Source organism: Chrysemys picta, chromosome 1, assembly GCF_011386835.1.
Source record: "Chrysemys picta bellii isolate R12L10 chromosome 1, ASM1138683v2, whole genome shotgun sequence".
Classification (NCBI taxonomy): Eukaryota; Metazoa; Chordata; order Testudines; family Emydidae; genus Chrysemys; species Chrysemys picta.
Genome location: NC_088791.1, coordinates 22284512 through 22309927, shown reverse-complemented (window position 1 = coordinate 22309927; position 25416 = coordinate 22284512). Strand labels below are relative to the sequence as shown.

The window sequence follows — 25416 nt, the reverse complement described above, 5'->3', positions numbered from 1 at the left end:
GAAAGCTTATGCCCAAATAAATCTGTTAGTCTTTAAGGTGCCACCAGACTCCTTGTTGTTTTTATCTAGGAAGGAGTACTGTGGAATGGGATATGGGGGTCAGAGTGGATCACAAGGTAAATATGAGTGAACAGTGTAACACCGTTGCCAAAAAAAATAAAAATAAAGAAACATCATTTGGGGATGTATTAGCAGGAGTGTTGTTAAGCAAGGCACAAGAAGGAATTATTACACTCTACTCTGTACTGATTAGGCCTCAACTGGAGTATTGTGTCCAGTTCTGGGTGCCACATTTCAGAAAAGATGTGGACAAATTGGAGAAAGTCCAGAAAAGAACAACAAAAATGATTAAAGGTCTAGAAAATATGACCTCTGAGGGAAGATTGAAAAAATTGGGTTTGTTTAGTCTGGAGAAGAGAATACCGTCAGAGGACATGATAATTTTCAAGTAAATAAAAGGTTGTTATAAGGAGGACAAGAAAATAGGACAAGAAGCAATGGGCTTAAATTGCAGCAAAGGAGGTTTAGGTTGGACATTAGGAAAAACTTCCTAACTGTCAGGGTGTTTAAGCACTGGAATAAATTGCCTCGGGAGGTTGTGGAATCTCCATCATTGGAGATTTTTAAGAGCAGGTTAGACAAACACTTGTCAGGGATGGTCTAGATAATACTTAGTCCTGCCATGAGTGCACGGGACTGGATTAGATGACCTCTTGAGGTCTCTTCCAGTCCCATGATTCTATGACTTATAGGATAACCTTCCAGTGCTTCTAACCAAGATAATAAAGATACACACCGCAAGACTGTGTATGGGGAAAAAAAGCCAATCTAAAACCAGAATGCTTTACTACAACGATAGGAGGGGTTCTCCTATCACTATAGTTAATCCTTCTTTCCAAAAGGTGGTAGCTAGGCCAACAGAAGAATTCTTGTCTATGCAGCAGCTTAGGTTGGCTTAACTATGTCTCAGAGGTGTGGATTTTCAGATCCCTGAGAGATGTAGCTACGGCAATGTAAATTTTCAGTGTAGATCAATGGCAGATCAATGGCACTCGTCAGATCAATGGCAGAAACAAGAATAGGACCCAGGTCTCCTGAAACCTGGGTAGTGCCCCATCCACTGAGTCATTCTGCCTCATAGAGACTAGAACAATTCTATGCTCTGATGCAAGCACCCTGGACACTCCATGGAACTGGATTGTAAGGTTAATATTTCACTTTTGCAACTGTCCCAATGCAAGACAAGGCACAATCCAGTTTACTGTATTCAGGATGCAAGATGGCATGGGATTTGGTCTTAAGCCTAAAATGTTAAAAAATAAATAAATGAAAAGACAACATATGGTCAATTTCTTCCCTAATTTACGTCTTAGCTGTATCCACCCACTCACTGATGCCATGGTGATTTATATGTGATGAGATTTATGTCATGGGAGAAAGGAGAGTAAGAAACAGGGATGATAACTTAAAAGGCCATCAACATGAGCATATCCCTACCAGACAGCAGGAAGCGGAACCTAATAAACACCTATAGATGAATAGAACTCAAAGGTCATCCCTCCCATCTCTGTGCTGTCATGCTACATCTGCATTTCACAATGGGCCCTGGTTATGAAAAAGACAGCTTGGCTTACTGCAGCTCAGGTGAATAATACATATAGCAATTCATTTAGTGAAAAATTAGCCCAGCCAGCTGGTCAAGGTTTCATCTACTGCCCCTAGCCCTGTGAAGTAAAATGCACCATGGGAAAGTTGCACCGTTTCTTATTAAACTTGCTTTAGTTTGTGCAGCAGGCCCTGTACATAACCTGTAGACAGTACCTGTAGTTAATCAAACTGACATGGAGCCAAGCCGGTCAGAGTAGCAGCCTACATTTACCTGGTGCTACAGTGCCACTGATGCTGCTTCCACTGATGTAACCTCCCTTTCATCTGAAGTGCAGGCAGAATTCCAGTGTCGTAATTAATGTGATACTTAATGTGTCATTTTTGCCGAGGGATTTCCACCATCTTCACCATAAGCAGCTTTATCATCAGGTACAGGAGTAGCAATGCTTTTATAGGGATTTGCAAATCTCTCCTCATGGACCTACTTGCATGTCAGGAATATGTATTTCTGGCAGCAATATTTTTCTACTGTCTGGATTAATCGGTCAGATTCTGGCTCCTTGCCTCAACACCCGAACGCCACTTCAGTGTGCATAAGGGCCAAAAAGAGTGCAAGGAGAATTCCCCTGGCACAGTATATGCTGTCCTATGCTGCTCCTGTCGCTATTGCATATGGGATGTGTTTACCAGGGATGGAGATGAGAAGGAGTAGCTATAGTCCTGAGCAGCCCATAGACGACAAGGGGAAAGCTGCCATAATTTAGAATAGTGCGCTGGAGGCTAGAGGGAACTTGTGCAAAGTGCTCTATATTAGAGCCTGCATGGGCCTATTTTTTAAGTCTCATTCCCATCCCATCCCGCAATACCCATTCCCAGCCTCTCCTGCATTGTTTCTTTCATTTTTATCCTGCTCCCACCTGGAAAAAGCCATAGATCCTGAAAATCCCACAAGAGAGACAGATTCCCCCATGTTACTAACTAAACAAAAACCAACCAAACAAAAAGACGGTTGGTTAGTATATTTTATGTATATATATAAACGAAATTCAGACAACTTTTACAATGAGAAGAATAAATCAAATATCGCTTAAACCATATAAAATACTTTAACTCCTGTTATCATAGATATCAAATCTCTTTCTATCCCTCGCTTAAATTTAAGTATTAAAGGCTTTATTTAAAAAAAAAAAAGAAAAACTTGCTTTACATTGCTGAAATTCTATTTATGACACACCAACGAGAGATTTGGTGTTTTCCACAAATTACCGCAGCCTAGGTTTTTTGCCCACCCAATCCCGCAACGAAGTACATTTTACCCGCTATTATGGCAGCTGGTCCTGCGGGAGCCGTGGGATCCCAGTCCCGTTGCAGGACTCTGCTCTATACTCTGCTTGTATTCCCTGCTCTGTGCCTCCTGCAGTCTATGAAGAAGCCCCTTGGGTGGCAAACAGAGGAACTGCGGCCTCCATGGCCAGAACAACTCCAGCCCCAGCAGAATGATCTACGGGCAACAGGTGCTCTTGCACCCTACAGTATGTCAGCCACATTAGACAGATGATTGGTGAAGCCTGGTCCCATTACCCCTGCCTTGGGCTGTGCCTTCTGGCTTGTGCGTCTCAGCAGAGGCATTTCTCTTTACCCTGTCAGGTCTACTCAGAATGGCTGCAGACCCCAGAGCACCCAATACATGTGAACAGGCGCTTTTCACTTCTTACTCTCTCCCCTTGGTGAGGGGAGAGAAACTAGTATGTGATTCATGCTTAATGAATCAGGTAGCATGCAACTGTTAAGCTCTGGCCTCTCCCCTTCCATTTCTTCAGGTCAGTCACCAAGTGGTGTGACAAACTGAGGGGCTTGGGATGCACCTTTTGGTCCTCTGCAGAAAGGCTGCTTCCTACAAGTTGCACCAATAGCAGGATACTATGACAACAGGCCATTATATACTTCAGTGATGGCTGCCCTGACCGACTGACGAGTCATTCCAGTGCACGGGCTTCAGAAGATTTTGCCTGGTAACACAGTCTGGGAACAGGTATTAAGACCAGCATATCACATATATGCACATAAAAATTCTTAACACTTTGAAATCATTCCTATTTAGTCCATGCTATGTTTGTTGTATATGAAATGCATCTGATAATCATCTGCTGACTCAGATACCACAGTGATGTGTGTCTCAGAAATGTATATAAATAGGCATATTTCTCCAAATCCTGTTCTAATATTTGGTCAACAAACATCAGTTTATGCTACTAGAAGTTCTGACTTTAAAGGATACCCGGCTTTTCTGCTTGCATCAATGGCTTTGGGTCGCAGGAGCGGCACATCCGTTGGCTGTCACTAATTATAAATACTAGATTGGTGTGTGAAAGCTTTTCTGCATGATAAAGTCTGAAAAAGAAACACAACTCTAGTTAAAAAAAGCAACAATATATCTTCAGGGGCTTGTCACATTCACTAATGATATCACAGGTAACAACTTTATAGATTGAACTAGACTGCTATACAAGGGACAGCTGGTCTTTTTTAAGAATAGCAAGGACCATTCAAGGGGAAATTTTGTAATCTTTATTGACAGGAGTGTTGTTCTACATTAGAGCAGATGCTGTGATTAAAAAATGGAAAAAGGGCACAGGGTGACCTTATACCACTAAGCAGCAAGTTGCATGCTGCTAAATCAGTAACTCCACTAAGTAGTGAAACCAGTTCAGCTACAATTTCTCTACTGCCAATGTGGTGTGAAAAGAAAAGCCACTCTAAACAGGATAGGAAATGAGGGTTTAATATGAGTAGTGAGAATACTGACATCTTTAGAAATCCAAATGAGCCTTTTCAGTTAGAATATAATGTATTTGAGTACATCACATCTCTATTTGATACAGTGTTTCTATGGCTAGGTCTACACTACCCGCCTGAATCGGCGGGTAGAAATCGACCTCTCGGGGATCGATTTATCGCGTCCCATCAGGACGCGACAATCGATCCCCGAATCGACGCTCTTACTCCACCAGCGGAGGTGGGAGTAAGCGCCGTCGACAGAAAGCCGCAGAAGTCGATTTTGCCGCCGTCCTCACAGCGGGGTAAGTCGGCTGCGATACGTCGAATTCAGCTACGCTATTCACGTAGCTGAATTTGCGTATCTTAAATCGACTCCCCCCTGTAGTGTAGATGTACCCTTAGACACTATAGTTAAGAGAATTTATGCACTTGGCTTATATTCAGGTGTTTATACTGTATACTTCGACAGCTAGATGGAGGGATAGATAGGTGTAAATAAGCATCCAAGTGAGTGGAGAAATAATGTAAAACTCAGCGACAAAGAGAATATTTTCTAATTGCTGAAGAAAAGCTTTTATGTTGTTCTGAATTTAGAGAGCTATTTATTTGTAACTGGCTTCCTGACACACTTTTGCGCCCCTAACAAAAACAGGCAAAACGTATCCTTTGGTGTAAGTGGATAAAACTTCATTGACCTCAGTGGAGTTTATCCCAATGGCTAAATTTGAACCAACAACTCCTTCAGGTCATCTGTAATTTTACAAATGACTCATCCACACTAGTTGACCATTTTAGGGGCCCAAACATATCTTCTGATTAAATCAGTGAAAGAGAATCTCTGAGGATGGCTCCGTTTCTGTCCATAGTAGCACCATTCTACCCTTTATGGAATTCAGTATTTGACCCTGTGCTGTGATTGTGTCCAATTCCCTGTGTGTACGTTGCTGGACTGAAATACCCTATGAAACATTTTCCAGGTGTTCAAGGCTTGGCTGTTTATAGCAGTTCTGTTGTCTCCAACACTTTCAGAAATTGCTAATAACTGTCAGCCCTTGTTTCTGTAGGCTCTGGCATGAGGCACGGTATTGTGTGTAAGGTTATTATACTCCAGGGGAAGGGTGAGCAGAGACTACATGTGGGCAAATATAAAGAGAAGCAGTAAGCATAAAAGCATGCTTACTTTTTGGCATGGAGTGGAGGAACCAAGGCTTGACACACTTGCACATCCACTCCAATATTCAAGAGTACCAGATTAAAAAACAGAACAAAGTGGCATGGAGGAGACGAGGGTTTAAATACAATTCTCATCATGCTAATGAGGTGCTTAGCTCTATGTTTCCCACTCTGACTTCTCTCTCTTGCTATTGCATAGCCAGAAATGTTCTCTTTAATACAGGATCAGGTACTCTGTGCTGGTGATCATTTCTTACCTTGTACACTTACATCACTTGTGCCATATCTGTGCTGTGCTATAACACACCCTAAATGTCCTCTTTTTTATCCATTTGTAGCTTAATGTTTGTTTAAGGATTTTAAACTGAATTATCACAAATCTGTCTACACGGAGATTTTCAAATGGCTTCTTTTTTTTTGAACAGGTTAATTATATGGTAATTTTTATAATCTTTCACTTTAGAAAATCTGTCAATCTAATGATTTAGGATAGAAGAAATTTTTGAGTCTCCCAAACTATATCGAGATTGTAACATCTTTAATGAAAGCAGCAGCAGCGTTACTGGACAACTCAAGGCAAAATATCAAGAAGCTGATCAACACTTTAACATTATCTGCATTTAAATTGATAATGGGATGCACAAACAAACCCCTCTGTTCTAAATATCTTTGATAGAACTCAAGAATTTCAATTAATAAATTAGAAAAAAATACAGTGAAAAAAATTAGGAATAAAATGTATTAAACACCAATTATCCTACTAAAATATATGTGGAGACAGTCCCATACAACAGAAAAACACAACTTGTGGTAAAATAATTCTGTGCACTATTATTGCTGTTTCAATCTGTACTAATACACACACATACATTCTGTCATGTATGTACTACACTACACATATGTATGTAGATCTTTATCTTTCTTAGATAAATTTGATAAGATTATGACACAGTATAGTTTATCCTTCAGACAGTAAAGTAATTACCTACTTCTAAGATTAATATGCACAAAAAAGACTCCTCTTTACATTTTGTATTCAAAGTTGAAAATTTACCTGGAACAGTTTATACAGTCTACAATCCCACTAAAGGATTTATCATCATTTTCAAAGAAATACTGAGTTTGCTCAGTAATGCAGCTCTGTTTGGATAGGATAGTAGCGTAATCCTCATCATCTGCTTCCGCTGAGGAGAAAGAAAAAACAGAAACATTTTCAACTTATATAGTAGAGTGAGCAGAATTTGGCTGGCACCTGGATTCTTATCTTCTAGTTCATTCAAAGTTGACCCTTCAACAAACCTGAGTCTTGACTTACCTGCCTCAAGGAAACGTGGAAAAGTCAGGCCCAAAAACAGCTGTTGCAAGATAGACCTGAGCACAGAAAAATAATTTTGTAGTGAAATAGTTATTTACCTCTCCTTTAAACATAGCTTTGCTAATATGGGAGCGCTGATTGTTTGCAGGAGACCCTAAATACCACTGGGATAAAAATAATGGTTAATAACAACAGCAACAACATAGCTTAATTGCACTTATACCAACTAATATGAATGTGTTTCTTTAATATCTTACATTTTGTCAGTCACCCTCTTCTTCCCCTTCAGCTTCTGTCCCACATTATCTTTTTACTTGACAATCAATATTCAGTGCCCCTTTCACCCATAATTCAGCTAGCAGAGATGCTGAAGAGCAGTTTAACTGTCATCCTTTAAGATCTCCACAGAATGTTAAACAGGAATCCTGAGATATCTCTCACATTTAAACCAATTAGGATGCCTTAAATGACAATAGTCATACATAGCTCAAAGGGCTTCTGGTACTTTCCACTGATTAAGCCTCACAAGCCTCCTGTGAGGCAGATAAATGCTGGAGTATTCTAACCATTTCATATAAAAGTCATCTCTGTGCTGGCAACTTGTATTTATATCTCCACTTCTGCACTTCAGCCTATCCCTGTCATTTCTTCCTCAATGCTGCGAAAAAATTAAGCTTACCTCGGATAACGCTAAGCTCTTATTTTTCTGCCCACATCACTCCTATTTCAATTATTGGAACCTCCTCCTCTCTGGTTCGTCTGTCATCCACAATGCCCAACCCCTCCTACCATAACCACTACAATTAGATTCCTTCCATCATCACTCCCTCTCTTTGAATCCCTCCCCCAGCTCCTTCTTCATTAACTTTAAACTTCTTGTCCTCACCTTCCAGGCCTTTCTTCTGCCATCAGATCTGTCCTAGTCTATTATTGTGGCACCCTACTCCCCCATATATTCTACTACTCATAAATGCCAGTCTTGATGAACCTTTAATCTGCTTCCTCCACAGCCTCATATATTTTTTAATAAAATATATCTGCCAGTTATTTCTGTGGCTAGGGCTCTGCAATACTGCAAACATTGGGTTTGTTTACATAACATCAGGACTGGGAATGCTGCATGGGCCATCTGCTTGTCAGTAAGGATGAAGAGAAACCTCATGTCATTCAACAGTGACTCCGCTGGCTGACCCAGAAGGAAGTCCCCATCAAGCCCTTTTTAGCTTGAAAGAAAGTGATCATGGAATTCACTGAGGATGAGAGAGAGAGGAAGCCTGAAAAAATGGGGAAGAGCCTCAAAGTTTCCCAGAGTGCAGAGGACAGAAGATATTTACTTAACTGATTCCTCATGCTCCCCCAAAAAGCTTTGAAAATTGTCACTCACTATCCTATTCCAAATTTTTGCCCGAAACGTAACAGTTATCCTTAACCCAGCTTCTCCTATTTCTCTGCATTTGCTTTCACTAGCTGCCTTGCTGAAATGCACTCTGATCGGCCCTTTCTATTCCACTTCCCTAATGGCCTCTCAGCCTGCTTGTGGCCTAGATTCCATTTCAAAAATTTCCAATGAAAGCACTTTCTTGTGGCGCTTTCAACTGAAACTCTGTGGAAAACAAGACCCAAGTCTAAATTGAGTCCAGATCTCTGAGTTTGATTTGAACACTGATAACCCACATTTCTCTGTTTGAGTAGAGCTTAGGTTTCATTCCTGGATCATTTCCCATCTCTGGTTTTGAGGTTCATTTTTGTTCCAGAAAACAAAGATCTTAACTGTTCCTGTTAACTAAATGTAACCAATAATAAAAACAAATATCTAAAGTCTTCATAGTGCCATCTGTGAGATAACTGCTCTCTATATATTTGTTCAGCTGTGATAGATTGCAATGCTTACCTCCAAATAGTGTAAATTACCTACTATTGTGCTATAGAATATGCACCACAAAACTTTATCATGAAGGACAGATAATCTCAGAGGGTAAAATTCACACCAGTGCAGAAGGCCTGCCTGACGCCGACCATATCACTTAAGTCCAAATTAAATTTTTGCTGCATGGTTTTGGTATCACAGGGATGCTTAATCTGTAGAGGGCTGAATTTAATTATATATGCATTGTGAAACTAGCAAAACAATTTTTGTGGCTATTGCTAATTACTGCACGGATTTAATTCCAAAATGAGACAACTCTGTGGTGTGGAGTTTTAGATCAGTTTCTATATTTATTCGGTATTGTGTTTAGCTAAAGATAGTAACCATTAAAACAGTTAAGGGGTGAAATCCTGACTCCACTGAAGTCAATCCCAAAATTCTCATTGAGTTCAAGAGAACCAATAGGTTTCATCCAATAGGTCTAAAAGTTAAAATTGACTGCCATTTCCTCTTCCCTGTTCTGTGAAAGTCTCTAAGGTATATGTTGCTGGAACATTACCCAAAGTTCTTTTTGTTCTTACAGAGGAAGTATAGTTTTGTTGTTTAAATTGAGCAAAGGAAGAAAAATGGAAACAAGCTGTTATACTATATTGTTTTATATGTGGCTTCTTCCGTGAAACAGTATAATAGATTCATAGATTCTAGGACTGGAAGGGACCTCGAGAGGTCATCGAGTCCAGTCCCCTGCCCACATGGCAGGACCAAATACTGTCTAGACCATCCCTGATAGACATTTATCTAACCTACTCTTAAATATCTCCAGAGATGGAGATTCCACAACCTCCCTAGGCAATTTATTCCAGTGTTTAACCACCCTGAGTATCACTAGTTTATAGTATCTTTGATAAAAAGACAATGAACAAAACCAACTGATTCTTTCAATGAGCAACTTTCAGTGAATTACACTACCAAACAATGCATTTTAATGGCATCTGGTGTTCTGAAATAGGACTTGCTTATGTTTTCTAATAGATGCCCTTATGTGCCTAACAAAACGATTCATTGACACCTCAAAAACTGACTCTCTCAACCTACTTGCTTAATAATGCACTTGAAAAAGAACAATATAGTGAGTTATGAATCGAACAAGTCCCTCTGAAAGCTGCATGTCAGCAACCTAGATTAAAGATGATTCAACCCAAACCAACTCCTGCACCTACGCATGCTCAATGTAGATTGAGAACAGAGAATTACAACGTCTGGGAAGTCTCATTTTGATTTAAGATCAATAAAATGAAGTTTCCAAGGAGTCTGGGGAGGTTACTAAAAATGTTCACTGTCTGAGGCTGCAGAAGTAGTAAGACTCCAGAACAGCTCCTAGGAACTGAAGAGTCTGTTATTATCATACATAGACACTATAGAAAGAAGAAATTAATTGTTACCAAATACATTTTCTTTTTGCTGAACTCTTAATTATGACTTTGGTATAAACATTACCAGAATTTTTGAACTTACCAAGCGGCTGCAGAGGCCCACCATCCGACATGCAAAATTTCCGCTACTGTAGGCTACAAAATGAAGTATAAAGATTGCACCATTAGTACAAGTATCTGCACATAGGTAAGGGGAATGCTGATAACTTGGCAAGCGGATACTAACTACGTATGCAGAACGAAGACCAGCTCCTTGCTTTGGTTCTTCTTCAGGATCACACACAGACTGATAGTCGTAAGACTTGTTAAAGGCATATAAGGACATGTTAATGAGGTTTCGCATCAGGTCAGGGTCAATCTCACCAAAGAATCGTCCAATCTGGAGCAGAAAATTGTAAAAAAGATTAGTTTAAACACTTCTAAGCTGATGTCACGTGATAAATGATATACATATAATTTACATATTCTGATCAATGATGCTGAATTCAAAGAAGGTATAAATCCTATAATTCTTACTATAGGATAATGGTGATAAATTACAAACGTCTTTCATTTTATGTTCATTTTGCATTTACTTTACATTCTCTAAAATAATAAATTGTTTTCCAGACCTACTCAGGCAAAACTCTAAATGACTTCAGGGGAAGTTTGGCCTGATTTATAGCTGCATGATTTGGTTCATTGTTATTATTATAAAACCCATAAGGGACTCATTTTTCACACGGGCATCAACCTGACTATTTCCATATCTACTCTGAGTGTTTAGTTTTTTTCCTTATGAATAAATGACTGCACATGCAATATTTTAGGTGCAAACTCCAAGGCCATTTCTGAATGTTCGACTCTTGATGTGATTAGATGGTAGTTTGCGTTTCCCCCTAATGTTTGTACTCATTACATCAACGGTTATCAAAATCTGTTCACATGCTATCACAGTATCTCCTATATGGTGCTTACCTCATTTCTTCTAGGTGGAAAAAGGTGGAAACAACCAAAAGATGCTTCTGTAGCATATTGACAACTTTACCATATAATTCCTGAATTAGGAATTCAGGAAAAGTAGGCTGCTGCACCCCACCACATGGGGAGCCACCATCTTCTCCAGAGATCAAAATTTCCCATGCTCTGGCTTTCCAGCTGAACTGGGATCTTACCTTCCATTACATAACTGACTATAGTTGTGTCACATCAAACAACAGCTATTGCTCTGCAACGTTGCACTGTGATGTCATAACACCAAGACACGATGATGGTGATGATAATATGTTGCAGTCTCATGAAGTGGATTCTTTATCCAATAATTCTTCAGTGTAACAATTAGATTTGATAGAAAATGTTTCATAGGAACTTTTTTTTTTTTTATGAAAAATGGCTTTTTGATTAAATGGACATTTTCCACAACTGAAAACCAAAATATTTTTGGTTTTTTTTTGACAGAAGCTCTAAAAGGTACTGAAAAAAAATTGAATTTTTTCATAGAAAAAATATAACATCTTCATGTCCTCATACATTAACACAGAATAATTCTGTGCTCCAGGCACTTACACTACGTTAGCTCTATGTTTCAAGCAGTCTGACTCAGGGAAACGAAGCAAACTCTTCATCCCATTTCTTATTCACTCCCTTAAATCACTATAACCAGGGCCACCTTAGCGCAGGCCTAGACACGTCAAGTCACTAGTAAGACAGTGATAAAAGCTAGCAAATTATATGAAATTTGAGATTTGGCAAATTTTCTTTGTGGTTTGGAATGAGTCTGTGATTCATCACCTCAAACTCTGATAACCATGATTTAAATAAATGATAGGAGGTCAATGAAGAGCCATACTCTATCTTTGTATAGTGAACTTAGGTTAACAGGTCATTTTTAATTATAAACTCTCTCTGTCTTAATGGAGAAGTGAGTCAATCTCATGTTTAAATGCATGAATTTAAAAACACATATACCTGTTGGGTATATTCATCCTGATTTGACATCAAAAGAAATCCACCGTCATCAAGAACAACACAATCCAGGTGCTATTACAAGGGGGAAAAAAAAGGTATCTTTTTCAGGAAAGTTACAGAAAATGGTTCTCTTTCCAAGCAGCCAGACACAATCCCTGAGAAAAGGCTGACATTCAGCATTTCAGATATATCTTAAAATCAATGTGGCCTGGACTGGAGTGTCCCTTTTCAAAAGAAATCAGCTTGGCTACAAGAATCTGCACGTTTAACCTAGTTTCCAACTCTCAAGATCTAGAGGTTTCATGTAAAACATTAGTATCTGGAGAACTTCACACTCATTGTTCCCTTGCTCTAGTAACTATTGTTTCACCCATTAACACCTGGGAAAGGTGTTTTCTGACTTTACCTCTGGTATTCAGAAAGTATAAGTAGGGGAGACTATGTTCAGGACTCTAGGGCATGAGGCCAATAGCCCTGAATCCATAAGTGTTGTAAAATTTTGCTCAAGGGGCCCACTTGTGGCTTAATTTTATGTAACTTGTTTTTGTAAATTATTTGTTCAGGATACTTAACTAGCCCTAAGAGTGCAATGTCCTTACAAAACCCCTTCATACATGGATCACAGCTCGGATAAAGGGATTGCAACTTTTGATTTGGTCTTAGCTCAGACTTAGAGACCATTCTGATTTGTAGCTTTTAGCGGTAGGAGTCTTTTAAAATAGCAAATCTGGGCTTTCTGCCTATAATTATTTTCACATTATTTACTTTATTTCGCTCTGGTTATTTCACCCCCTTCAGATGATGAACCCCTTCTTCTCCAACTAGGGCACCAGTTCCACATAGAGCTAAGAGCCATTTTCTCTGCTGCTGTCCCAGTGGCATGGGTGGATTCCTGCAGGTGCCAGGTGCTGGGGTCAGAAAGTCCATTGATTAACTATAGAGCAGCGTTTCTCAAACTGGGGTCTGCACACAGACACCTGGGGGTCCCCAAGGGTACTCCGGGGGTCCGCGGGCCCTGCTGATCAACTCTTTCCCCTCTCTCCCTCAACTTCTCCCCCTCCCTCCCAGTGCCTCTACATGCTGGGAAATGCCTGTTCAGCGGTGTGCAGGAGGCGCTGGGACGGAGGGGGAGGAGCCAGAAAGAGGTGGGGAAGAGGAGGGGCAAGGGTGGAGTGGGGACGGGCAGAGGTGGGCTGGGGGTAGGGCCTTGGGTGAAGGGGTGGAGTGGGGGCGAGGCCTGGGGCTGAGCGGGGGTTTGGGGTTTTAAATTTTTTAAATTCAATTGGGGATCCTCGGGTTGCTAAAGTTTCAGAACCGCTGCTATAGAGCATACACTGATCTTCCTGTGGCCTGAGGATGTGGTGCTGCTGCCTGGGCCTGACAATTAGCCATAAATCCCACACCCAACAGTCATTCTCCCAACCCCACAAAAGAACTCACAGATGCCTCGATTGAGGAAGGCGCTTAAGCACACAAGAGAATTAGGAGTTCCTGGCAACATTAGAGCTCCTGAAGCTGTAAAATCATCACCCATTAGTGCTTCTAGGGCCACATGCCCCAAAATCCTGGCTCAGCAGGGGATGGAGGGAAGGCAGGCAGTGGAAAGCCTAGTATCCCCACACGCTGGAGGGTGCTGTGTGCATTATGGTAGATTTAAGGTTATCGTCTGTCTCTCTCCCTCAAATTATCTGATAATACAGAATCCAAACTAAATATTAATATAACATGAAAGTGTAACACCAACAGATCCCGGTCGCTGGTATCGAACCTGGGACCTCTGAAGCTTAGCGCATGAGCCTCTACTGCAGCCGTGGGCAACCTGTGGCCCGCGGGGCTTCCAACAGCTCCCATTGGCTGGGACTGGCGAACCACGGCCACTGGGAGCTGCAGGCGGCCGTGCCTGTGGACGGTCAATGTAAACAAACAGTCTCGCGGCCTGACAGTGGATTAACCATGACGGGCTGCTTGCGGCCCGCAGGCTGCAGGTTGCCCACCACTGCTCTACTGCATAAGCTAAAAGCCACGTGGCTCTTAGCTAAGGCTGTAGCAGACTCATTAATCTCTAAGTGGTCTCGGTGCCATTAGAGGGGACAGAATACCACACCCAGGATGTGTGTTGGTTACACATGCTCAACATCGGTTTCCCTGCCTTCCCTCCCACTAAAATGTACAGGATGTCTGTGAAAGAGATACAATAAGACAGAGGAGAAATCAATTATGATCTAATATTCACTAGGTGAAACATTGTGCATCTGTTCTTGCTTTCCACCTTTTCACATTCCTTCACCTCTTCTTTTTGTCTCTCTTCTCAATTTCTCTCATTTTCCCACTCTCTTTCTTTAAAAAGCTTCACCATCTTTTCTCTCATCTTCTTTTTCACGATTCCCCCATTTCCTACTGCTCCCTCCCATATTATGTTCTTTCTTCTTCGCTCCCATTTAGTTCTTATAGTCTCATTTCAAGGACTCCCTTGCCTATCACCTCATTTTATTTTCTCACAATAGCATCCCTCTCAGAATCCTCACCTCTGTCTTCCTAGACACAGAAGACTGTTAACTAACTCTAATAATAATTAATGGAGATATCCTATCTCCTAGAACTGGAAGGGACCTTGAAAGGTCATCAAGTCCAGCCCCCTACCTTCACTAGCAGGACCAAGTACTGATTTTGCCCCAGATCCCTAAGTGGCCCCCTCAAGGATTGAACTCACAACCCTGGGTTTAGCAGGCCAATGCTCAAACCACTGAGCTATCGCTCCCCTGCTAACACTGCTTCTATTTTTAACCTGCAGACAGTAATTGGGTATAACAGTGGTCTCAAGTTTTGATGGACCCAAAGAACAAACCAAGGGGACCCTTCCCTCTCTGCCAGGTATTTATTACTAAGTTTATTCTTACCATACTGTTTCTTTCACAGCCACAAAGTTCACTGTTGCACTGGAAAACAGAAGAATACGGAATGTTTTCTTAGAAAGTCTGTACTATTACATGATATTCATTAACTCATGAGTATAAACAGTTGGATTCAAGACAAACCCAGGTATTTTTTGTGTGTGTCTGGCTGTCTACTGAAGGGTTTTATATTGCTACCCATTACCATCGTATCTGAGTGCATTGCACTTGCCACTAGGGGGTCAAAACTCTGCTCAGGGTAGATTTATTTATTTATTTATAGATTTTATTAATTCCCTGCTTGTTTCTTTTGGTTGGTAGTGGTATATATATATTAGGGCTGTTGACTAATCACAGTTAACTCATGGGATTAACTAAAAAAAATTAATCACGATTAATCACACTGTTAAAACAACAGAATACTGACTGAAATTTATTAAATATTTTTGGATGTTTTTCTACATTTTCAAAGATATTGATTTCTATTACAACACAGAATACAAAGTGTACAATGCTCACTTTATATTATTATTTTTATTACAAATTTGTACTGTAAAAATTATAAGAGAAATAGTATTTTTCAATTCACCTCATTCAAGTACTGTGGTGCAATCTCTTTATTGTGAAAATGTAACATACAAATGTAGATTTTTTTGTTACATAACTGCACTCAAAAAGAAAACAATGTAAAACTTTATAGCCTACAAGTCCACTCAGTCCTACTTCTTGTTCAGCCAATTGTTAAGACAAAAAAGTTTGTTTACATTTACAGGAGACACTGCTGCCTGCTTCTTATTTACAATGTCACCTGAAAGTGAGAACAGGCTTTGCAAGGTATTTATGTGCCAGACATGCTAAACATTCCTATGCCCCTTCATGCTTCAGCCACCATTACAGAAGACATGCTTCCATGCTGATGATGTTTGTTAAAAAAATAATGCATTAATTAGATTTGTGACTGAACTCCTTGGGGGAGAATTGTATGTCTCCTGTTCTATTTTACCCAAATTCTGCCATTTATTTCATGTTATAGCAGTCTTGTATGATGACCCTGAATGTTTGTTTTAAGAACACTTTCACAGCGAATTTGACAAAATGCAAAGACGGTAACAATGTGAGATTTCTAAAAAAAGCTACGGCACTTGACCCAAGGTTTAAGAATCTGAAGTGCCTTCCAAAATCTCAGAGGGACGAGGTATGGAGCATGCTCTCAGAAGTCTTAAGAGAACAATACTCAGATGTAGAAACTACAGAAACCAAACCACCAAAAAAGAAAATCAACCTTCTGCTGGTGGCATCTGACTCAGATGCTGAAAATGAACATGCGTTGGTCCACTCTGCTTTGGATCGTTATTAATCAGAACCCGTCATCAGCATGGACACATGTCCTCTGGAATGGTGGTTGAAGCATGAAGGGGCATTTGAATCTTTAGCGCATCTGGCATGTAAATAACTTGCGACACCGGCTATAACAGTGCCATGCTCTCACTTTCAGGTGACATTGTAAACAAGAAGCAGGCAGCATTATCTCCTGCAAATGTAACCAAACTTGTTTGTCTGAACGATTGACTGAAGTAGGACTGAATGGACTTGTAGGCTCTAAAGTTTTACATTGTTTTATTTTTGAATGCAGTTATTTTTTGTACATAATTCTACATTTGTAAATTCAACTTTCATGATAAAGAGATTGCACTATAGTACTTGTATTAGGTGAATTGAAAAATTCTTTTGTTTTTTAAAGTGCAAATATATGTAATAAATTACATATAAAGTGAGCACTGTACACTTTGTATTCTGTGTTGTAACTGAAATCAATATATTTGAAAATGTAAGAAACATCAAAAATATTTAAATAAATCATATTGTATTGTTGTTTAACAGTGCAATTAATCATGATTAATTTTTTTAATCACTTGACAGCCTGTGTGTGTGTGTGTGTGTGTGTGTGAGTGAGAGAGAGAGAAAGATGGTGGGCACAGAAGCTACCAAAACTGAAGAGTGGTGAACCTCCTTGATCTATAAATAGAGTTAAAGTGAAAAACTGGCATGTTCCTATGTATTTTCCCCCAGATATATAATTAATACATAGGAACATGCCAGTTTTTCACTTTAACTCTGTTCAGAGATCAAGGAGGTTCAACACTCTTCGGTTTTGGTAGTTTCTGTGCCCACTGTCTCAATCTCTCTCTCTCTCTCTCACACCCACACACACCCTTTCTTCCTTCTATTGTGTGTTGGGCTACTCAGCTCCCAGACCACACTGCAGCCTCTTTTGCACTCACTGACACCCACAAGTCCACTTTCTTTCTTTTTCAGACAAGCAGCTTCCTTCACCTCATGTTGATGTGTTGGGACGTGTAGTTGCTTCTCCACACTCAGCTTACCAGTAGAGCCGCAGCTCGGATAGTATTAGCATGCCAGACATGAATCTGGGTTCCCACCAACTGTGGCTCATTGAGCCTGTTTGCTCCTCAACTACTTCTTGTCCTTCCCCTTCCCTAGTGTGCCAGATCCTTCCTTTACTTTTCCTTCTAGCTGCCGCTAATTTTCTCCCCTTCTCATTCAACTCCTTTAAAAATTCCCATTCAACTCCTGCCAGGTGGAAGGGTCCCAGAGCTCGGACTGTAGCCCAAGCCTGAACGTCTATGCCACAATTAAACAGCCCTGGAGCCTGAGCTCTGGGAGCCTGAGTCAGCCGGCACTGGCCAGCCATGGGTGTCCCTGCTTTTCTGAGAATTTTGGCTCATTGTAAAAACACAATACTGTCTCTAGTGGCTGACGTATGCCGTTGTTATGCATTTTCTTTTCTCCATTGTTACTACTGAATCTTGAGACATATTCTAACCTCCAATGCAAGACATGTATAAGTGTGTAACTGAAAAAATACAGCTGCTTTTTAATAGATGCATTTTGTGTTTTGAAATGCTTTAAACACCACCACCAGTCAGCAATTGTGGACCTTTGTGAAGTTGTAATACAAAGCTGCCTGCACGGAAGGGGGAAGCACCGGTTTATGCTCATAGCTTAGAGAAAAGGTAAATGAAGTTCAACAGAAGTCAGTCAATTCCTTACCAGGCTCTTGGTTGTGGTTTTGGTGAAATTTTCCATCCAGCTGGTTGCATCAATTTTTATTCCAACAACTATAACAAACAAACAAAAAACTCAGAAAATTCTATTTAGCAAAATGAAAGGAAACAACAACAAAAGGCAAGATCCTAAAACAGATGAAAAATTCACCATAAAAGTCTAACTTCTGAAGCTGATAAACTAAAAGAAATAATGTTTCTGACCAGTCATCTATCCTCCAAGGCCCTTCATCACTCTAATCAATCAAATATCTATACTAACACACTGTTAGATCTTTGGCTAGATTTTCACCAGCAAAATTTTAAAAAGCCTTGTGAAGAAAAATTGTAGAAGACTGAGACTGCTTTGTGATTTCAGTTAGTTTTCTTATGTAGGTTCGTGATGGGCAACAACAAAAGAACTTGTGTATTTAAAGTACTAGCACCATTCCATCTTACCTGCGGGTTTAAGAAGTTTTCCACCAATGGTTATTTCCACAGCCTTGCTCACCATAATGCCTGTTTCATAGCTACTGGCTTCACTTTCTGAGAGTAAGGGAAAAAACAAAAGGTTAAAAAGAGTGATGTGCTCTTTTCCTATTCCTGGCCCTAAATAAAGAAGTCCTAACCCTCAACTCAAGTTCAATCAAGAAATTAACCATTATTTAACTGGCAACCATCATCCCCAAACCAAAATCTCTATATGAAAATGTTGTACTTACTAATTGTACTTAATAGTTACCCCCAGCTATGCCTACAATCATGAACAATCAGAACAGTTTGAGGAAAATATATTTTGCTCTTCTTTATTTACTTTGTACATTTGACAGCTGTGTATTTCAGTCAGTTTCACTGTTCTGTGTGGTTAGTGAGACCCTGATTCTGCAAACACAGCCGTGAGCAGCCCCGTGAAATGCAGAATAGGGGCCATAGATTGTATGGTCATTAAATAGAGCCCATGCAGTCTTCTAGTCACTGGACAGTGCGCAGCCCACTAATAACACTCAGTAAATGATGACTGGTACTGTGACAGGCTAACCTGCAGGCAGCACTGTTTAATATGGAAAATGAAGTAAAAAAAAAAAATGTCCTGAGAGCTTTCAAAGGAACAGGATTCCTAAAAGGTTTTGAAGCAAGCCATTTTACTACCTGGCTAGTATTTTTTGAAAATTGCAATAATAAATATGTATATGAAATAATTGCAATAAAATACCCCCTCTAAGAGGGAAGAGTATCTCATTCACAGCAGCATCTGCTTTCAGAGGAGCATTACAAGGTTAATGTGTCTCAGTGATGGACCTCTTCTCATCAACCAGTTTATTATTGTGGATATTTAGGTTTTAAATATTACAAAAGGTCACAGAAACCATTTCAGCAGAATAATATTGATCTGTAAAATAATTCAAACTCAAAGGTTTGAAATGTTAAATACATCAATGGCACAATCTGGGCTCCATGCAGAAGAAAAGCTCGCAGGACCACACAGTTCTGTGATTGTACTTATCCAAGCTCATTTTGGAAAAAATAAATAGTGTGGTGTTAAAGCAGTCATGAAACTTCAGGCCTTTCTTGCCACTTTGCACCTCCCTTTGGGCCTGTTTCCCCATGGATGGCTAGAGCCGACATTGATGTGATCTAGGGAACTCAGCTATATAAGATTGCTCTTGGATCCCCTCTCCGATGTCAATATATGGAACTGAGGCTCTTGCAGACAGTATGATACACAGTCACTGTATCAGAGGGGTAGCCGTGTTAGTCTGAATCTGTCAACAGAGGGTCCTGTGGCACCTTTAAGACTAACAGAAGTATTGGGAGCATAAGCTTTCGTGGGTAAGATTCAGACTAACACGGCTACCCCTCTGATACTTGACACCATGCAAGGCACTGCATTTAGCCGTATGGAATGGAAATCTATCCTCTGGAGATTTCCATTACTTGCATCTGAAGAAGTGAGGTTCTTACCCACAAAAGCTTATGCTCCCAATACTTCTGTTAGTCTTAAAGGTGCCACAGGACCCTCTGTTGACAGTCACTGTAGTTTCCTTCACACAAGAAACTCTGCATTTGGGAAATCTACAGAAACCTTTCAAGCCCAATTAATTAATAAAATATATAACCAACATGCATTTTAGCCTGTTAGTTATCGGGAGAAACAATGCAGAGCACATAGCTTTACTGGGATGGATGACTGATTGTGATGACATTTTCCAAACCTGAGTGACATTTTTTTAGAGCTGCTTCCCCAATGAACCGGCAGACTCTGTTGGAATGTCTGTTCTGAACTATGTCATTTTAAATAGCGAACTCAACTGGTAAGAAGGAAAACATCCACGAATGTTTATATTGTGCCAGTCTCCTCTGGAATTTCAAAGTAGTGATGACTTACTGTTGTAGTATGGAGCTGTGAAGATATAGTTGTCATTATCCAAGCTCCGTTTATAGAAACTGACTTCGTAAGTTTCAGGATTTTCTGTCCAATCATCTCCTGCCCTATACATGGGGGGAAAAAGGTCATAAAAAAGAAAGTCTGTCAGATTTTCATTTTAAGCTGCAAGGCAGAGGTTTTTTTCCCCCTTAATATAAATGTCTTGATTGGGAAACTCATGAGCTCCTTTTATTACAATGTATGTGTGCCTATCCTTCACAAAAGTCTGAGCTTTCAGCAACTTAAATTACAAACTGCAATGAGAAAAACAAAACCAAACAGACCATAGAATGGAGAAAGGGTTCCTGAGAACAGCATGGACCAGGTTCAGAATTTTTATACGGACATTTTTCTGTTTTTAAATCTATCACTGGGTTTATTTAAAACATAAAACCATAGAGTTATTTTGCATGATATCCTTTATTCAAAATCACACAAGCAGTTAACAGACAATTAATAAGAGAGGGAGAGAGAAACTGAGAACTACAGGCATGGGAGGCAAATCCATTGGGGAAATATACTCCATGATATTTTTAATGGGTAAAATATACAAGATAATCCCAGGAAAAAGATAAATTTGCCATATACATTCATATTAATATAACCCCCCACACACCCTAAATAACTGAAGATAAGAATTGCATGATATGGTATGAAATTTTATCACTTTCATGTGTCCTCTATATTCTCTGTTAATGTTACATCATTCCCCTTTACATCCTGGGAGTACTTGTGATTAGTACTTCAGAGTATTCATGATTTTCAAGCTTGCCAGCCAAATGAATGTTGAGCAATTAAGGGTTAAGTGGCCAGATGGCTTTTAGAAGGACATCACTTTACTGCTATACTGTGCTAAGAAGAAGCTTGGATTACTATGACCTGCTCCGGCTTCACAGTCAGTAGGAATTCAGTAACATTACAGACCAGTTTCAAATGCGACATAGCTAAAATCTGTAGCTCAAAGAAAATCAAGGTACGCATATGAGATTTCACATGTAACAGTGTAGATTATTTCAGCAGGAAAAGTTGCTCTTAGATCAGCTGTCCGTCAGTCAGTGCATTGACATACTGACTAAAAGAAAGATCAGCTGACTTTTTTTTTAAATTTTATTCACCCAAATTCTGGGCATCCATCGTGGGCCTAAGTATGTGCACGAAAGCATTATGCCCGTGTTATTCTCCAGTTCCCACCTGTCTTCTATGGGAGCATATCTCCTTCAGAAACTTTGCTGGGACCTGCTCTTACAAACTCCCTGTGTTCAGGTGGACTATTGCAATCATATGGAGCCCTAATGAATTGGGACTACACATAGGCAAAGAGATCCATTTGTATGGTCAGTTTGTCTGTGCGGCGGTTGGAGGGGGAATCAGAGATTTAGTGAGAAAATAACTCCATAAGGATAACTTAAAGCAATGTCTCATTTACAATGCAGACAGTGTCTATGACATACGATTACCTCACCTAAAATATACAGGAAGGTGCAACTGAAAGACAACCTACATAGTAGCATTTCTTATTATGTATCGGAAGGGTACAAAATATATCGGAAGAACAGAACAGGTCGTGCTGGTAGGGGAGTGGCACTATATGTGAAAGAAAGTGTAGAATCAAATGAAGCAAAAATCTTAAATGAACCAAACTGGCCATAGAATCTCTATGGATAGTAATTCCATGCTCTAATAAGAAGAATATAGCGACAGGGATATATTACTGACCAGCTGACCAGGATGGTGATAGTGACTGTGAAATGCTCAGGGAGCTTAGAGAGGATATTAAAATACAAAACTCAATAATAATGGGGGATTTCAACTATCCCCATACTGACCGGGTACATGTCATCTCAGGACTGGATGCAAAGATAAAGTTTCTTTGACACCTTAAATGACTGCTTCTTGGAGCAGCTAGTCCTGGAACCCACAAGAGGAGCGGCAATTCTTGATTTAGTCCTAAATGGAGCACAGGATCTGGTCCAAGAGGTACCACTTGGTAATAGTGACCATAATATAATTAAATTTAACATCCCTGTGGTGGGGAAAAGACCACAGCAGCCCAAGACTGTAACGTTTAATTTCAGAAAGGGGAACTACACAAAAATGAGGAGAAAAATAACTTAAAAGGTACAGCGCCAAAAGTGAAATCCCCGCAAACTGCATGGAAACTTTTTAAAGACACCATAATAGAGGATCAACTTAAATGCATATCCCAAATTAAAAAACATAGTAAGAGAAAGTGCCACTGTGGCTTAACAACAAAGTAAACGAAGCAGTGAGAGGCAAACAGGCATCCTTTAAAAAGTGAAAGTTAAATCCTAGTGAGGAACATAGAAAGGAGCATAAACTCTAGCAAACGAAGTGTAAAAATATAATTAGGAAGGCCAAAAAATTTGAAGAACAGCTAGCCAAAGACTCAAAAAGTAATAGCAAAAAATTGTTAAGTACACCAGAAGCAGGAAGCCTACTAAAAAACCAGTGGGCCCACTGGACAATTAAGATGCTAAAGGAGCACTCAAGGATGATAAGGTCATTGTGGAGACAATAACTAAATTCTTTGCATAGGTCTTCCCGGCTGAGGATGTGAGGGAGATTCCCAAACTTGAACCATTCTTTTTAGGTGACAAATCTGAGGAACTGTCCCAGACTGAAGTGTCATTAGAGGAGGTTTTGGAGCAAATTGATAAACTAAACAGTAATAAGTCACCAGGACTAGATGGTATTCACCCAAGAGTTCTGAAGGAACTACTGCAGAACTACTAACTGTAGTCGGTAATCTGTCATTTAAATCAGCTTCTGTACCAAATGACTGAGGGATATCTAATGTGACACCAATTTTTAAAAAGGGCTCCACAGGTGATCCCAGCAATTATAGGTTGGTAAGCCTGACTTCAGTTCTGGGTAAACTGTTTGAAACTATAGTAAAGAACAAAATTGTCAGACACATAGATGAACATAATTTGTTGGGGAAGAGTCAACATGGTTTTTGTAAGGGAAATCATGCCTCACCAATCTACTAGAATTATTTGAGGGGGATCCAGTGGATATAGTGTACTTAGATTTTCAGAAAGCCTTTGACAAGGTCCTCACCAAAGGCTCTTAAGCAAAGTAAGCTGCCATGGGATAAGAGGGAAGGTCCTCTCATGGATTCATAACTGTTTAAAAGATAGGAAACAAAGGGTAGGAATAAATGGTCAGTTTTCAGAACGGAGAGAGGAAAATAGTGGTGTCCCCCAGAGGTCTGTACTGGGCCCAATTCTATTCAACATATTCATAAATGATCTGGAAAAAGAGGTAAACAGTGAGGTTGCCAAATTTGCAAATAATACAAAACTACTCAAGTTAGTTAAGTCCCAGGCAGACTGTGTGAAGAACTACAAAAGGATCTCTCAAAACTGAGTGACTGGGCAACAAAATGGCAAATGAAATTCAGTGTCAATAAATGCAAAGTAATGCACATTGGAAAACATAATCCCAACTACACATATACATCCACTCAGTGTGCAGCGGCAATCAAAAAATCGAACAGAATGTTGAGAATCATTAAGAAAGGGATAGATAATAGGACAGAAAATATCATATTGCCTCTATATAAATCCATAGTACACCCACATCTTGAATACTGTGTGCAGATGTGGTCGCCCCATCTCAAAAAAGATATATTGGAATTGGAAAATGATAAGGGATATGGAATGGTTCCGTATGAGGAGAGATTAATAAGGGGACTTTTCAGGTTGGAAAAGAGACGACTAAGGGGGGATATGATTGAGGTCTATAAAATCATGACTGATGTGGAGAAAGTAACTAAGGAAGTGGCAGCAGGTTTAAAGCAAACAAAAGGAAGTATTGCTTCATACAAGGCAGTCAACCTGTGGAACTCTTTGCCAGAGGATGTTGTGAAGGCCAAGACTATAGCGGGGTTCAAAAAAGAACTAGATAAATTCACGGAGGATAGGTCCATCAATGGTTATTCACCAGGATGGGCAAGGATGGTGTCCCTAGCCTCTGTATTCCAGAAGCCGGGAATGAGCGACAGGGAATGGATCACTTGCTGATTACCTGTTCTGTTCATTGCCTCTTGGGCACCTGGCATTGGCCACTGTCGGAAGACAGGATACTGGGCTAGATGGACCTTTGGTCTGACCTAGTATGGCCATTCTTATGTTCTTATATATCCTTGGGGTTACCAAAGAAATTTCAGCTGTATGCATAACATCCATTAATTGGATATTCCATTGATATGGCACACAGGAATTATTTTCGCATTCTGATCTTATTTGAAAATAAAATGACCCTTACCTTTTAGGGAAAACTCTAGTGATTCCACCATCCGTAACCACAAATTGTGCAACAACTCCATTGCTATGACAAAAAGCAGAAGTTTAAATGAAAGCTAATTAGAACTATTACCAACTCCACCTTCACAACAGCTGCCATTTAGGCACAGAATTATGAGAAAAATATACACATTTTCTAATCAAGATGAAATACTGAAATATACATATCACAAATCTAGTTTTATTTTTGACTTTGATATCTAATCACAAATTTGAATTTACCAGGCCTTGGGTCTTGACATTCATAACAAATTTACAAATACCCCAATGACTACAGAGTTAATAAAAAAGACATGAAAATGATATGAAAAGATATGAAAAAAGAACACTCACAGAGATTGCTTACTCCAATAATCCTGGACTAGTTCATTTGTAAATCCTGCATCCAGCAAAACTCTAATGACCATATCAGCATTACCTAGCAAAAGAGACAACATGAGTCACCTGAAAACACATGACTTTGAGATCTGTAAATCTGTTGAAGATGAAACTCTGAATTTCTTGATTCCTGCTACTTATTAATAAAAAACGACGTGATTTTTCAAAATGTTGATTGATGGTGAGAAGAAAATATGCTAATTTAATC

At 39.8% G+C, this 25416-nt stretch overlaps 1 protein-coding gene across 7 annotated transcripts in view; it reads right to left on the bottom strand.

Moving 5' to 3' along the window:
- The window catches only part of CACNA2D1 (calcium voltage-gated channel auxiliary subunit alpha2delta 1), a 660196-nt gene that overhangs the window by 14377 nt on the left and 620403 nt on the right, over positions 1-25416 (bottom strand). For all 7 annotated transcript variants that reach the window (XM_065553645.1, XM_065553650.1, XM_008178507.4 and 4 more), the window contains 12 exons: positions 25164-25248; positions 24793-24855; positions 20464-20567; positions 18537-18623; positions 18085-18152; positions 15019-15057; positions 12122-12193; positions 10401-10553; positions 10257-10309; positions 6875-6930; positions 6614-6743; positions 3887-3999 (listed from right to left, as the gene is read on the bottom strand). In XM_065553645.1, coding sequence (XP_065409717.1) covers positions 3887-3999; positions 6614-6743; positions 6875-6930; positions 10257-10309; positions 10401-10553; positions 12122-12193; positions 15019-15057; positions 18085-18152; positions 18537-18623; positions 20464-20567; positions 24793-24855; positions 25164-25248 — 1023 coding nt within the window. The remainder of the gene's footprint in view (positions 1-3886; positions 4000-6613; positions 6744-6874; positions 6931-10256; positions 10310-10400; positions 10554-12121; positions 12194-15018; positions 15058-18084; positions 18153-18536; positions 18624-20463; positions 20568-24792; positions 24856-25163; positions 25249-25416) is intronic.